This window comes from Mycetomoellerius zeteki, unplaced genomic scaffold (genome assembly GCF_001594055.1).
Source record: "Mycetomoellerius zeteki isolate Tzet28-1 unplaced genomic scaffold, Tzet1.0 scaffold149, whole genome shotgun sequence".
Lineage (NCBI taxonomy): Eukaryota > Metazoa > Arthropoda > Insecta > Hymenoptera > Formicidae > Mycetomoellerius > Mycetomoellerius zeteki.
This window is the reverse complement of record NW_017256436.1, coordinates 1,570,114-1,584,428: the sequence shown is the minus strand read 5'-3', so window position 1 is coordinate 1,584,428 and position 14,315 is coordinate 1,570,114. Positions and strand designations below refer to the sequence as shown.

The window sequence follows — 14,315 nt, the reverse complement described above, 5'->3', positions numbered from 1 at the left end:
TAATCGAATGCAGATGTTAAGGAACATAACACGTTATCAAGCAAACGTATGTATCTTTATTGATAAAAATGTGATAAACATTGGTAAAGTATTGTAAAAAGAAAACCGGGTTTTTTAAATTTTATGTCATAATATCCAGAGTGGTATTCGTTTCTCCATCCTCGTGTTTAATTTTCTTATCTAGCGGATTTTCAAAAATCGCTTGTACGAAACCGAGCCTAACACCCGTATTAGATTACTGAACTTGCTGCATCGTGATTGGTTGAAATAAAACCGAGTCGTCCAAGTCTGATACGAGCTTAAGGACTGTCCCCGGTGAATTCGCGAACGCTCCGTCAATCGCACCAACTACGATGGCCGACAGTCAAAGAGTAAAGACTCCGATACACCTCGGTTTTGTGGTTACCTTAATTTATTGACAAAAATGTAACGCTCTATTTTTAATTGGCCATGTTACCGCCTCACACGGCATGACAATCATCTTCTCAACCGTGTTTATGTTATTCTTGTTTCTATAAATATCTGCACGCGTGCTCTTTACTTGAGATCTCCGGGTCTGACATCGACGCGAAGATGTCTTCGAAGAGGTACATTCCGATTGTTTTTGCATCTTTTTTTTCTTTCTCTCTCTCTCTCTCCCCTTTTTTACTTTTCGACACGCACTGGTTTGACTGCGCCGAATTGTCTTTGAGATATTATTTATAGCGACGAAATGGAATGTGGATCCTCCGGTGAACGACTTTCGGCTCCCTGACGATTGACCTCTCCGACTCTTTGTCCTTTTGTTAACCTGCAATCAAACGATTGTTTACCACATTGCAATCCCTTCTTTGGAATCTCTCCTATGATGAAGCAATCTTGTTGAAATGCGTAGATTTTTCAGTTCTGAACGGATAAATAAAAATGACAATCTGACAGACAAATTTAATTCTCCGAGACTTCGAATCACACACACATTTCAGCTGAGAATAAGCCTTGTACAAAATATATAAGAAATTCTTTCGCAAATTCTAGCAGCATGAACTTAAACAGTTGTTGCAGAAATATGTACATTTTTATTATATTTTTAGTGAATTAAAAAAATTATCGGAAGAAAGTCTGACGAGACAGCCAGAAGAAGTATTTGATGTTATATGTAAACTAGGAGAAGGGTAAACCTGATATTTACTTTAATAATGGCAGCTTCTTTTTTCACTGTTTCTAAATATGTACTTCTGTACAGGTCCTATGGATCAGTTTACAAAGCATTGCATAAAGAAAGTGGACAAGTACTTGCTATTAAACAAGTACCAGTGGATACTGACCTACAGGAGATTATTAAGGAAATTTCCATCATGCAACAATGCGACTCTCCATATGTTGTTAAATATTATGGAAGTTACTTTAAGAATACAGATTTATGGGTAAGTTGATATATGCTCTGTTTTATCGTTCCAAACAAATTGGACTATCTGTCGATACCAATATTACTTGTAGATTGTGATGGAGTACTGTGGAGCTGGTTCTGTTAGTGATATCATGAGGTTAAGAAAGAAGACTCTCCAAGAGGATGAAATCGCGACAATCCTGAGTGATACTCTAAAAGGATTGGAATACCTTCACTTGAGAAGAAAAATTCATAGAGACATTAAGGCTGGGAATATTCTTCTTAATAATGAAGGCCATGCAAAGTTGGCTGATTTCGGTGTGGCGGGTCAATTAACGGTGAGTTATGAGAAGATACTTTTAGGCTGAAATTTACTAAATCTAAATTGCATTCTCTGGAATAGGATACCATGGCTAAACGTAATACAGTCATCGGTACACCATTCTGGATGGCACCAGAAGTAATACAAGAGATCGGTTATGATTGTGTAGCTGATATATGGTCTCTGGGAATAACGGCCTTAGAAATGGCCGAGGGCAAGCCGCCGTACGGCGACATACACCCGATGAGAGCAATATTTATGATTCCGACTAAACCACCACCTAGTTTTAGAGAACCTGATCAGTGGAGTCCAGAATTCATCGATTTTGTCAGTGGGTGCCTTGTAAAAAATCCTGAAGAAAGAGCTACTGCAACTGAGCTTTTACAGCACGAATTCATAGGTGAGTAAAAGAAAATTTATATTATGGTACTTTATCAATTAACAAGTTTATGTTATATGATGCAGGCAATGCCAAACAGCCAAGTATCTTGAGTCAAATGATAGCCGAGGCTCATGAAATACGAGAAAAGCAGAATGCGCATAGAGCTCACATTATAAACAATGTGGCGATTAAAAGTCAAAACCAGGCAGAGGATTCGGTATATACTTTTGATTAGATACACATAGACTGCTAGTTTCATATCTGATATGTTACACTGTTATTGGGTGCTTTCCAGCAAGGACACAATCAAACTGTGTAACATAGTGAGTCGGTCCATTCTTGTTTAACGGTAGCAAACAACAAGGATGTAATGATTCGCTGTGTTACACTGTGTCTGACTGTTTTCACTGGAAAACACAAATTATCTAGATGTAAATCAATAGTATACATAAAAAAATATTTAAAAGTACCTAAAACATCAAAAATATGCATTCATTATTTGACTAAAAGTGATTTAAATTCGTATAACTATGCAATATAGGAAAAATTATAGAATAGAATAGAATTTATTACACTTCAGCATTACATAGCTAAGGGGATTTGGTTCAATATTTTCTTACAATAAATTCTTACCTTCATTCTTTCATACTTCATACGAGCTCTTATTTAACTATATTATTATTTAACTATTTACTTTTTACTTTCTACCTTTATCTTTATCTTTATCATTGCCGCTTTCCGGTTATGACACATTTACATCACATTACACCTATCTAAGTCAGTCTTATTTTCTTGCACTACTTATTCTATTTTCTATAGCCTATTTCACAGTCTTTCTTATCCTATCCCTATCCAGGATTTATCCTCACCCTACTTCCTATTTCTCTCTTTCTTTTTCTTTCTCAGTATTTTCTCTTTATCTTTCCATAATTTAATAGGACCATGGCACACAAAAAAACTTAAGCAGTAAAATGTAAGCAGTAAGCGAATTGACCAATCACAGTAGAGTCCATAAGGCCGTAACATAAGCAGTAGCGAATTCAACATGTTGATTTCCTTACTGCTTACGTCTTACTGTACTGTCTGTCTACTGTACGTCTTACGTCGTACTGTAACTTACCTTAAGTTTTTTGTGTGCCAGAGCCCTTGTAATCGTCTAATTCATCCTCCCATAATCTATCTATAACTTTTTCTTTCTCTTCCCCTAATTCCTTAAACCTCTCACTCACTTCTTTGCATTTCCTTATATAGTGTACTATATTATCCCTATCTTTTCCACAGAATACACATCTCGATTTATCCTCGTCTCCTGCTAACCAATATTTGTTTGCCTCCTCCATATTTTTACACCTCAACCTAGCTAATGCTCTTACCTCATCTCCTTTCCTTATTAATTCCAATCTTTCTTCAAATAAATCGGTCCCATTCCTTATTGGAAAAATTATAGCTGCTAGCAGATCATGTGTTTTATATATATATAATATTGTGTCTCTGTGTAAGGATGAGGACGATTGTAGTGGAACTATGAAACCATTACCGGAAGATAGCAGGACTTTAGTACCGAGTCATGATCTTCCAGACACGGGTACTTTAGTTTCGGCGATGTTGGACTTGGGTACAATGGTTATTAATAGTGATACCGATACCGAAGCTACTATGAAGAGTTAGTAGATCTTAATTAATCTCTTCAAATCCCAACAGAAAAATGATTCACAACTAATTGACATCCTTTTCAGGACATAATACTGGTTCTGTAGAATCCAGCAAAAAATATCGACCATTATTCTTAGATCACTTTGATAAGAAAGAAGCACCTGAAATCGGAAAGGTAATCTTTCTTTCTCATATTAATTTAAGTTACATAGACGTGATCTATGTATAAAATATTAATAATATATTGAATAATATTGTGTGTTTAGGGTAATGGACAAATGTTGGGAGCACACAATATGGAAAATGCGAACCAATTGGAGCAACAAAGTCCAATCGAATCTCATAGGTTTCAGAGTCATTTGCAACTACAGCTGCAGAATCAGATCTCTCATCCCGTACCAGAACAGCCATATAACAATATATCAAAGTTTCAAAATGTTTTCACAGAACGTGATTTCGACTTTGTGAGTAAAATTTTTTCCAACATTTTTATTTTAAGAATTTATATAATTGATTCGCGTGATATGTTTCTATTTATTAACGTAACAGGAAAAAATGATTTATCACTTTTTATTTTATAATGTACAATTCACATTTTCTGTATCAAATTATTTGGAATAATGCCGCTTCAGGCATTATAAAAAACGATAACTTGAATATATAGAGAAGCCGTATCCTGCAGTTGAAGTTCCTCTCCTACGAGGAACTACAGCAACGAATGGCTAATCTGGATGCGGAAATGGAGCGGGAGATTGATGAGCTGAGAAAAAGATATCAGACGAAAAGACAGCCTATTCTGGATGCCATTGACACTAAGCGGAAACGTCAACAGAACTTCTAACAGTCCTCCTTTACGCGAATAAGTGATGACGAATAGATAAAGGGTGTACAGTTGTGTATAAATGAATAGATTTTATTCGCGTCATCCCTGGCTTCATCAAAGAGAAGAACATTGTTTCCACACCGTGAATATTTTACCTCATAAATGGATAAACGTGTAGCGATTGTGGTTTCCTGTTTACTCGCAAATCACAATGTTGCTTTTCTTTATGAATTCTGGGATATTAGAGTAATAGCTAATAGCCTCACGTCATCAATGTAAATTTTATGTGATTTAGGTGAAGAAACAATCACAATACTTAATTTTTGTATTATGTTTACCTATATTTACTGATAAATATATCCTATTCTTGTAAGGATATTCTGAGAGACTCCTCTAGGGTCATTAGAAAATAAAAAGAAATGCAATAGGAATGCAGAGACAAATGCATCATAATTACAGTTTTTATCGAGAAAGAAATTTTATATTTACTTGAAAAGAAATCGGTATTTCGTATCGTGCTACGCTAGTCATTTATAATGCCATTTTATCCAGAATATAAAAAATCATTAATTCATGTAAAATGCACTTAAACGGCTAAGCAGTTTCTTGAGTGTGAATGCTCTATTTAATCATGACAGTTTGAAATAAGCGAACAAGGCTGTAAGATTTAATTAATTTACTTTTTATTCTACTGCCATAGATAGACTCTCTACTCTCATTCGTTTACTAATACTAATCACTAACTTTAGTTTATATCAATTTACTAAATGATTATATTTACTTTTCAAATTGCAAATATGTCCAACACCAATATGATCGCAATTCTAAAGTAATGAATAGTGTTCTTCAGTATGCAGCATCATGACGAAAAAATGATGCCGCATTCTATAAGATATTTCATAAACGAACTTACTAGTATTAGAGTCTTCCGCGCGCCGTATATTAGAAAGTATTCTCCAGTATGCTCTAATTTACTTTGTCATGATATGAAAATTGTTGAAACTGAAATTTATCAGATTTCACTAACGATAATGATATTTTTAGAATAATATAAAAAGTTCGTATGGGATAATGCCTTAACAATAATTATTTTATGTATAAAGCACTAAAAATTTTTGACCGCATATTTTTTTGTGATAGTTACAAAATAAATATATTTGTATGTGCCATTAATACATATGGCGAATAATCATAGTGGAAGAATAATTCCTTGCTGACATCTGGGCTATTTTACAAGTAGTGGAAATAGAGCTATACTTAAATGCGCTATAGCCAGAACTGATCTTCAATTTTCTTCTTTTAGAAAATAATACAGAATAACATATTTTTGATATAGAAGGTTGCACATTGTCAATGAAATAAGGTCCGAATTTGAAGCATATATTATCCATAATCTTGATACTCGCAAACAGAAGTATAATATTAATAAGATTTTCAAAGAAAAAGAATAAAATTGTTTCACATATAAAATTATGCTTCAATATTGTATACGAAATGCAAATATGTAAACTGTACATACTTTTTTTTTAGAAATCCTTTTAAATAATTTGAATGCTCGTATTCGTTCCATTATTTGTATATTTGTTAAAATTGTGGTTTTATTATACTCTTTCATTTTATAATTCATATATGACATGAACATGAAGATGTTTGTAAATTGCATTCTTTACATTCTTACATAAAATTATAGCTTTACAAACTTTATATATTTCTACATTTTATGCTGTTATAAAATCTTCCTTGATCTTACGACGTATGTCTATAATGTTCTGCGCTATCTGTTCTAAGAGTAAAACAGTAAAACAGATAAAAATTTATAGAAAAATGTCACAAAGTACACTAATGCATTTTCTACACGATTGTCAGTCATTTAGTCTTAGCTAGCAATCACTTTTTAATACGGATTTATAGTTACATATTTTATAAGGCAATAATCCATAATAATCCGTCTTTATTTTTCCACTTGAAAATATGGCTTTGTATTCATATCTAATCATGACAATTTTATAATAACTCCATGATTTTACATTCGTATTGTGTATTGTATAATCTATTACAGTGTTTGGCTGAAATATAGAGACTGAAGACAGAAGTATGTTTTCCGAGTGAATGATTTAGTGAAAACTATAGTCTGATAATAGAACTTAACAACATATAGAACGATTACTATTTAATATCGAAGCGAGAATTATTAATAGTTTTGTTTAAATAATGACTAAAGCAAATATTAACATGCTGCCTTTTCAATCGGTTTGTTTAATTATAATAAAACATTATACAAACTATGCGCGTTTGATCTCTTTAGTTTGATTTTTTTATTAATGATACAAACATATTAATACTAATCCTATTATTAAGTACTTCGTGCACAAGTATTTTTTGTATATATAATAAAGTTTTGATGCAAGTTCATTTCCAGTTTATATCAGATCAGTTGTCATTGAAATAGGACGGTATATAAAAATGTATAAAGAATTTTTTATAAAAAGTTATCAATAAATATAAATGCATTTTAATCACATACAAAACACACTAAGCACGCATCATTCAACAAAATCTTGAAACTACCCGTACCGTTAATTTTTGAATTGGAAAGAGTATTTCAACAAAAAAAATTTGTAAAATATATATATATATCTTAAAATATATATTTTTTTTTATTTTAATAAGGCATATCCTGTTATTTTTTTTATCATTATGCTTTTATGTCAATCTTCAAAATTTATTTGGTTCATAAATCGTCATCTCCTATCATACGAAAAACATTATTTTCCATGACATCAAGATCCGTTGTTTGAGTTTTGTCGATAACACCTCGTGAATCATCTGATTTTTTTGACGTCACAGTCGACCATTTGTTAGCAAGTTTTTTTATAATTGGTCCTGATTTAGAATGATTATTATTTACACATTCTTGCAGCGGTGATCCTGTGATGGTACGACTTTGACCGTCCCTCATAATATACGTCCACGATTTCCCAGACTCTGTCTATAAATATCATACATTTATGGATGAAGAAACTTGACAACATTTACGTAATCCAAGACAGTTTATATAACAACCTGAGTTTTACTCCCAACTACACATTTCTGCAACAATTCATCAATCATAGCTTGCAGACAAACAGACATTAAAATCGCTTGCTCGGACACAATTGTAATCCATTGTAATTCGTTCCTAGCAATCAGATATTCGAAGGATAATTCCAAACTGCACTCGTTATTATCCTTATGATGATCCGTTCCCTGGATATATCCATTAATAATTCTTATTAACAATCTAAATAAACTTTTCACTAAAACATTCATAACACTTACATTTTGTATAGTAGTTATACGCCAGCATCGCATTCGTGATACTTTAAACGCAATTTCGTGCTCTTTGGACGATAATACACGTAAATTCAATTCATTTTTACCTATAGCAAGCAATACTTTCGAGCTACTTTCGGGATAATCACAGTAACATGGTGCAAATTGTATGTAGCCATAGTACTTCAAGAGACGAACTACATTCAGGTACTGAAATAATAAAGATAACATCATAAATTACTTGAGGATATTATTTGCCTTTCAAAATGAACGTACCTCTTTTCTACTCTCAGATTTTTGCAGATTTTCCAATTGATGTTGCACCTCCTTGGTAACCGCTGGAATCCAACCGCTGCGAATTTCTGCAGCCGCTTGAACGTACAGTAAATTTAACGTTACCGGATCGTTCAATAACTCAACATCATATGCTGTATCCCAGTAATTTTTTCTGAGAACAATTCGCGTATTCGTAGAACTCATATATTTGTACGTTATAAATGGTGATTCAAAATTTTGTAGTTTCCGCAGTACTGATAAAAAAAATAAAATACATATATTAAAAGAGAAAACAAAATATGTAGATATATTATGATAAACTATAAAAATATATATACTTACTTTTGATACTACCGGATAACTCATCTTGTGTAATAATAAATAACGCAAAATGAAAATGGTATTTTTCTACTAACTTTATATGTTTGTATATCCTCTGTAGAAAGGTAGTATTTTAACAATTGTCATGTTTATGTAAAGTTACCTTTTTTTATGTATATTAATTATATTGCAAACAGTATACCTCTAAAACTTTACCAGAATGCTCTTCTGGAGAAATATTTAATGAAATTTTAGATCCACTCATAAGAAATATATCTAAAGTTTCTTGCTCGGACAGGCCATTTACACTTTCTAGTTGAGCACTCAGTAAAAATCCATTTAATATTTCCGAGTTATTTATGGCTATATTTTGACCAATAGACTGAATATATTTCTCCAAAGCCAGCCGCCGTTCCTCTTGCTGTGTAGTAGTTAAAGGAAAGAACTTCTTTGGAGGAAATATAGGTAACAACATGTCCAGGTCTTTTGACAATTGTACATGCAGATTATATAGTTGTTTGTATCTTGCTGTACAATGAAATAATCCATTGATATGAATATTATATCCCTATAATTTCATGAGATATTATAAATCTATAAATTAATTATTTATATAATAAATTTTTATTATATAAATAATTAAACGCACTATATAATACAATAAATAACAAACAATTGTATCACTTACGATATACGCGTTCTCAGCCCTATCTATAAATTCCTGAGTATCTGGTATGGAAAAGTGCATCTTGACAGTACAAGAATATATTAAAAAGATAAAAATATTATTATAAAATCACATTATCTGTGGCGAAATTTATTAACTTCGTGGTCCTCTTCAACATAGCAGCATCTGTGAAGGAAGATGAAGCGTTAAACTAAAGAAAATATAATTTTCAAATTTTCCGCGATTTACTAGAATAAAATCTGCGTCTAAAATTAACACATGGGATTTTGCAAGTCGCTGTACAGTGAGTCATTATTCGCTACGGAACGACGTTCCCGGATAAAGCGATTCAATCCGCCCACCGGCCAAACGTGTCTTGTCCCCTCATTTTCTTAGAGAGGAACGACCCCGAGATCCGGATCGCGACGGAAAGAGCGTAGAAAGTGATGTCCCAATAATCCCGAAGCCACGGTGGAAGCCATGGGATATTCTTTCCCGAGCCGGAGTTCACATCAGTTCACATCGACATCCGTTACGCATTTCCGTACTCACATTGCTGTGCGACTTTCGTCGTTTGCGGGGCCTCATACGTGACAGCGGATCTAATCGGTCACTTCACGCCCACTCGCGCGTTACGTTTCACGCGATTATTACTACTGACACGCATTTAAATCCCAGAACAGCTCGCGGCTGCTCCGCCGCGAGCGAGAAAACGTGTCATATCAATCATATGGACTCGCGCGTTTGCGCGTAAATGACGCGCGTTCGTTTCGCACTGTTTCTGTTCGTAGCAGTTTGTAGCGTAGCACTCGAATTGCAGCGAATGCGGTTAGCGTGTCATACGGAGGAATGAACTCAATGAACCGATGTAGTCGATATATGTAGTCGATATATAGTGGCAAAAGACTCTTCTCATACATATATCAACATATGAATTTAAAAAACTCTTATTAGGCAATGTATGTACATACAACGAGAATATTTTGCATTAGTGGAATACGCGTTTTTCGCGAAAAATGTTGTCAAAATTGTTGGTAGAATATATTAATATTAATAAAAATATCTTGATCCAACAATTAATTTGCAATGAAAATGTGACGAATGGCGCGATGCGTTAATTTTTATACCATACGAGCTCTTGGTGCGCTTAAATTTAATTTATTTGTAATAATTTAAGATTAATATTAAAAAATTATTAATATTCAAACCGTTGAGGATTTCTTTTTAAATCATTAGTCATGAATGACGAATATTTAGATGCGATTTGGTATAAAAGTAGCCTCCCATTCTTTATATAAAAATCAATTTAATATCACCTAATTTGATACTGCAAATTATTTATTTGAGCATTAAAACCACTGAACAATAATTCGTTTTTAATTCAAAGTTACTTCATTTTATAAAATTGTGAAGAAAAGATTAAAGACAGTTGAGAGAAATTAGCAGGGGAGGAGAATATCATCAGAGCTCGTTTTTACCGATGGTCGAAGACCGTGTTACCCGCTGGAAATATCTGTGGCTACATAGTTCTATGTTCACACAGAGGCTGGAGGCACTAATAAACGGATTCCATTTAAAGCATATTCTTCCTTCTGTTCGCCGATATTTGTATCTTTTGTGAAAGAATTTAATGAGAGGACGTGATTTTATAATAGAAAATACGAAAAAGAAGCTGTAGACAATTGGTTTAATAAAATAGGTAATACAACATTTATATGAAATAAATCTTGATATATGGAACTATGCTTGCGCTAAAAGATTATGGTAGCAGCGATGAAGGTAGTGAGAATGAAAACGTCGATTCTGCATCCACGTTTCCCAGTGACAAATTCACAACTTCGACTAATCTCCAAATTTGTTCGGCCCCGGAAGTCATACCTACTGTAAGTATTTACGTGCGTTCACTCCGTTTTTAATTGTCGTTTTTAAGGTTATGAATACTGATAGTGAGTGCTTTTCATTTGGTGACACAGTCGACAAAAGTATCGTTTTATCTTCGTTACTCGCTGAATATCAAGAAAGATAGAATGATGTTTGTGTCAACTTATGTCACTAAATAGAAAGCATTCACTATTATTATCGACACTGTATAAGTATTCTTATTTCTTTTTGATAAAGAAGAGATAAACAGTCACCTATATCAATATTATATATTTAGGGAACAGAATTGTGTGTAAAACACATAGATCCAACTGCAACAGAGGTTACACATAATCCGAAGTATGAGGAACTTTTTGGACCTGAGATAGGACCAGAAAATCCATTTAAGACGCAGCAGCAACGTGCAGTGAAAAATATACTATCTGGATATGTAGAACGCGCGCATATAAGTGAATTTCAGTTTGAAAATCAAAGGAGAACATTTGCCAGTTACGGTACATATAATATAATACATAGTTGACAATTAATATTTTTCTATCTCATTGAAATCTGGATTCTCGAAATTATTTTTACTTTATATCTCCTATAATTAAACAAAATATGTTTATTTATATCTGAATATCTGAGATATTTGAGCTTAAATCAAATAAATTTAATATTGTAGTTTTAATTAATATGTCTAAATTTTTGTTATTAGGATATGCACTTGATCCAACTGTAGATGGTAGTGCAGACGAAGGTAGAATTATGATTGGTGCAACAGAAGCTGCAGAAGAATCAGGCGGTAAGACTGTTTTCGAAAATACCACCCTGAGACCTTCGGACAAACGAAAGAGGCATAGAAACAACGATCCAGCGGATATAGAAGGTTTTTTGGGTCCTTGGGGTGGTTATATTGATGAGAAACGAGTAGTTAAGCCAAGCGATGAGGAAGCTGCTGAATTAGAAGAAATCTTAGCCAAACGAAATAAACGAGGAAAACAGACGGAGGAGAAACCACTTGAGGAGAAGACAGTATTACATAGTAATGTCTTTTTTTTATATGTACTTCATATATATTACAAATATATTAGTATGTATATATGTATATACATATATTAGTGTATATATATATATATATATTAGTAACAAAGTTGTTTCTTATATAAAATAGTTTTTAGAATTTAATTATCTAGTTTTATTAAGATAACATTTAATTAATAAGAATATTAAACAATAAATAAATAATATAAATATGAATATTATTTTAAAATGTATACATATAATATTTAATAATTTTACATTACAGTCAAAGACAGTGTGGATTATCAGGGACGCTCATTCTTACATGCGCCTCAGGATGTTGGCGTGAATCTTAGATCGGAATCACCACCCGATCGTTGCTTCTTACCAAAGGCGCAAATTCACACATGGGAAGGCCACACAAAAGGCATCTCGCAAATTCGATGGTTCCCACGTACAGCGCATTTATTATTGTCTTGCAGTATGGATTGTCGAGTGAAGGTATTCGATGTGACGATTATTTTAATTTGATCTATGTTAACATATTATTCATGTCAAAAAATATCATTAATATGTCTTATTGCATAGTTGTGGGAAGTATATAAAGACAGAAGATGCGTTCGTACATACTATGGACATCGACAAGCTGTACGGGACATAAGTTTTGACAACGACGGCAAGCGATTTTTATCAGCGGCTTACGATCGCTATGTGAAACTTTGGGACACAGAAACGGGAGCTTGTATTAGTCGTTTTACGAGTAGAAAAATTCCATATTGTGCTAAGTTTAATCCTGATCCAGATAAACAACATCTCTTTGTAGCTGGTACCAGCGATAAAAAAATTATTTGTGTAAGTAAAAAAATTAATTTATCGAAAACAATGTATTAATAAAATTTAAGATTTCAATGATACGAATGCACAAAAATGATCTTATTTATTCTTGGTAATAAAAGTGCAACACACCAGCGTAAAAACAAGATATTATTTAGTAACATATCTTTATTTAAATATTAATAATTTAATATATCTGTTATAGTGGGATATACGATCTGGCGAAATAACACAAGAATATGATAGACACTTGGGTGCTGTGAACACCATCACATTTGTTGACGAAAATAGACGATTCGTTACAACCAGTGATGATAAAAGTCTCCGAGTTTGGGAATGGTATGAATCCATTAATATGCGTAAAAAATTATTTCCGAAAAATGGATTGATTTATTATTAACAAATTCTCTTTTATAGGGATATTCCTGTGGATATGAAATACATAGCTGATCCATCCATGCATTCTATGCCAGCGGTAACACCGTCACGAAATCAAAAATGGCTCGCTTGTCAAAGCATGGATAATAAGATCGTTATATTCTCTGCGTTAAATAGATTTAAAATGAATCGAAAGAAGACGTTCACAGGGCACATGGTTGCGGGATATGCTTGCGGTTTAGACTTCTCACCAGATATGAGGTAATTTATTTATATCAAAAAAGTGCGTTTTTTAAGTGAAATATATATAGAATAATATTATTAAAACTTGATTATTTTTATTAAAAAAAAATTGAATTTCAGTAGTATCATACGTATTCTCTTATTTCAGTTATTTGGTGTCGGGCGATGCAGATGGTAAATGCTACATATGGGACTGGAAAACGACAAAGTTGTACAAAAAGTGGAAAGCGCACGATGGAGTGTGCATTGATGTATTGTGGCATCCACATGAGCCTTCTAGACTTGCTACCGCTGGCTGGGACGGCAAGATCAAGTATTGGGATTAAAATATTCCCAACGAGCCGTAAGCTACAGTTAAACGGCCTTGTCAACAACAGAGATATTTTGTATATTTGTAAATAAATAGATATTAATAATTATAGCAAAATGATATTTTTATTGACATTAATTACTATTGATAATGTTTTTCAATGTTGAATATATGAGTGCTCTTTCATATTATAGATTATATACAAGTAATATTAAATTATTTTTCTAATTAAAGAACATCTGCTCTTATTTCTTAATTCTTTCATCACCTACTCGCTAATATCTTATCCAATATTGAATATATAATCGGAATATATCGTAAATATTGGGTTAGAGAAAAAGTCACTTCACAATTTAGTAAAAACATCTTTTCCCATCAATATCTTCATAAAAGTGATCAAAATTTAAATTTAAAACAAGGATTTCAAAGCTTGAAATCTCTACTTTCGAATAATTACTACGTGGGTGGTTCAAGTCAAACCGGGACTTTTTTATTCTTATGTTCATGAGAATAAAAGTCCCGGTTTGACTTGAACCACCCACATA

At 32.9% G+C, this 14,315-nt stretch overlaps 3 protein-coding genes across 6 annotated transcripts; 2 read left to right on the top strand and 1 right to left on the bottom strand.

The window, feature by feature from the left end:
* Positions 1 to 573: 573 nt before the first annotated feature.
* Positions 574 to 5,574, top strand: hpo (serine/threonine-protein kinase hippo). Of its 2 annotated transcripts, none has more exons than XM_018462891.1 (10): positions 574 to 587; positions 1,071 to 1,151; positions 1,223 to 1,403; positions 1,477 to 1,704; positions 1,770 to 2,088; positions 2,154 to 2,287; positions 3,571 to 3,733; positions 3,807 to 3,898; positions 3,990 to 4,187; positions 4,388 to 5,574. In XM_018462891.1, exons 1-10 carry the CDS (start codon positions 574 to 576, stop codon positions 4,562 to 4,564), a joined length of 1,587 nt encoding a protein of 528 aa, XP_018318393.1. In that variant the 3' UTR covers positions 4,565 to 5,574. The 2 variants fall into 2 exon arrangements, with proteins under 2 accessions (XP_018318393.1, XP_018318395.1); XM_018462893.1 differs by having other exon boundaries at positions 4,406 to 4,564.
* Positions 5,575 to 7,221: 1,647 nt separating this feature from the next.
* Snx17 (sorting nexin 17) lies at positions 7,222 to 9,904 on the bottom strand. 3 transcript variants are annotated; one of them, XM_018444138.1, is made up of 8 exons: positions 9,426 to 9,904; positions 9,144 to 9,308; positions 8,658 to 9,023; positions 8,477 to 8,570; positions 8,135 to 8,388; positions 7,865 to 8,068; positions 7,610 to 7,792; positions 7,222 to 7,535 (listed from the first exon to the last, which is right to left on the bottom strand). In XM_018444138.1, exons 2-8 carry the CDS (start codon positions 9,201 to 9,203, stop codon positions 7,278 to 7,280), a joined length of 1,419 nt encoding a protein of 472 aa, XP_018299640.1. In that variant the 5' UTR covers positions 9,204 to 9,308; positions 9,426 to 9,904; the 3' UTR covers positions 7,222 to 7,277. The 3 variants fall into 3 exon arrangements, with proteins under 3 accessions (XP_018299640.1, XP_018299641.1, XP_018299639.1); XM_018444139.1 differs by having other exon boundaries at positions 9,485 to 9,904; XM_018444137.1 differs by having other exon boundaries at positions 9,675 to 9,904.
* Positions 9,905 to 10,726: 822 nt separating this feature from the next.
* LOC108720254 (pre-mRNA-processing factor 17) lies at positions 10,727 to 13,833 on the top strand. The gene is made up of 8 exons (XM_018444150.1): positions 10,727 to 11,005; positions 11,281 to 11,497; positions 11,701 to 12,027; positions 12,292 to 12,506; positions 12,594 to 12,857; positions 13,045 to 13,178; positions 13,257 to 13,478; positions 13,609 to 13,833. The coding sequence occupies exons 1-8, from the start codon at positions 10,865 to 10,867 to the stop codon at positions 13,784 to 13,786; spliced, it is 1,698 nt and encodes a 565-aa protein (XP_018299652.1). The 5' UTR covers positions 10,727 to 10,864; the 3' UTR covers positions 13,787 to 13,833.
* Positions 13,834 to 14,315: the final 482 nt, after the last annotated feature.

Bases quoted from the DNA above. Each gene is read 5' to 3' on its own strand.
- hpo (XM_018462891.1), top strand. The intron at 1,404-1,476 runs GTAAGTTGATAT...TATTACTTGTAG, and splicing joins TTAAGAATACAGATTTATGG to ATTGTGATGGAGTACTGTGG. The intron at 1,705-1,769 runs GTGAGTTATGAG...TCTCTGGAATAG, and splicing joins GTGTGGCGGGTCAATTAACG to GATACCATGGCTAAACGTAA.
- Snx17 (XM_018444138.1), bottom strand. From the start codon at position 9,203: ATGCACTTTTCCATACCAGATACTCAGGAATTTATAGATAGGGCTGAG. The intron at 9,024-9,143 runs GTAAGTGATACA...ATGAAATTATAG, and splicing joins GGGCTGAGAACGCGTATATC to GGATATAATATTCATATCAA. The intron at 8,571-8,657 runs GTATACTGTTTG...ACCTTTCTACAG, and splicing joins ATTCTGGTAAAGTTTTAGAG to AGGATATACAAACATATAAA.
- LOC108720254 (XM_018444150.1), top strand. From the start codon at position 10,865: ATGCTTGCGCTAAAAGATTATGGTAGCAGCGATGAAGGTAGTGAGAAT. The intron at 11,498-11,700 runs GTACATATAATA...TTTTGTTATTAG, and splicing joins GAGAACATTTGCCAGTTACG to GATATGCACTTGATCCAACT. The intron at 12,858-13,044 runs GTAAGTAAAAAA...TATCTGTTATAG, and splicing joins GCGATAAAAAAATTATTTGT to TGGGATATACGATCTGGCGA.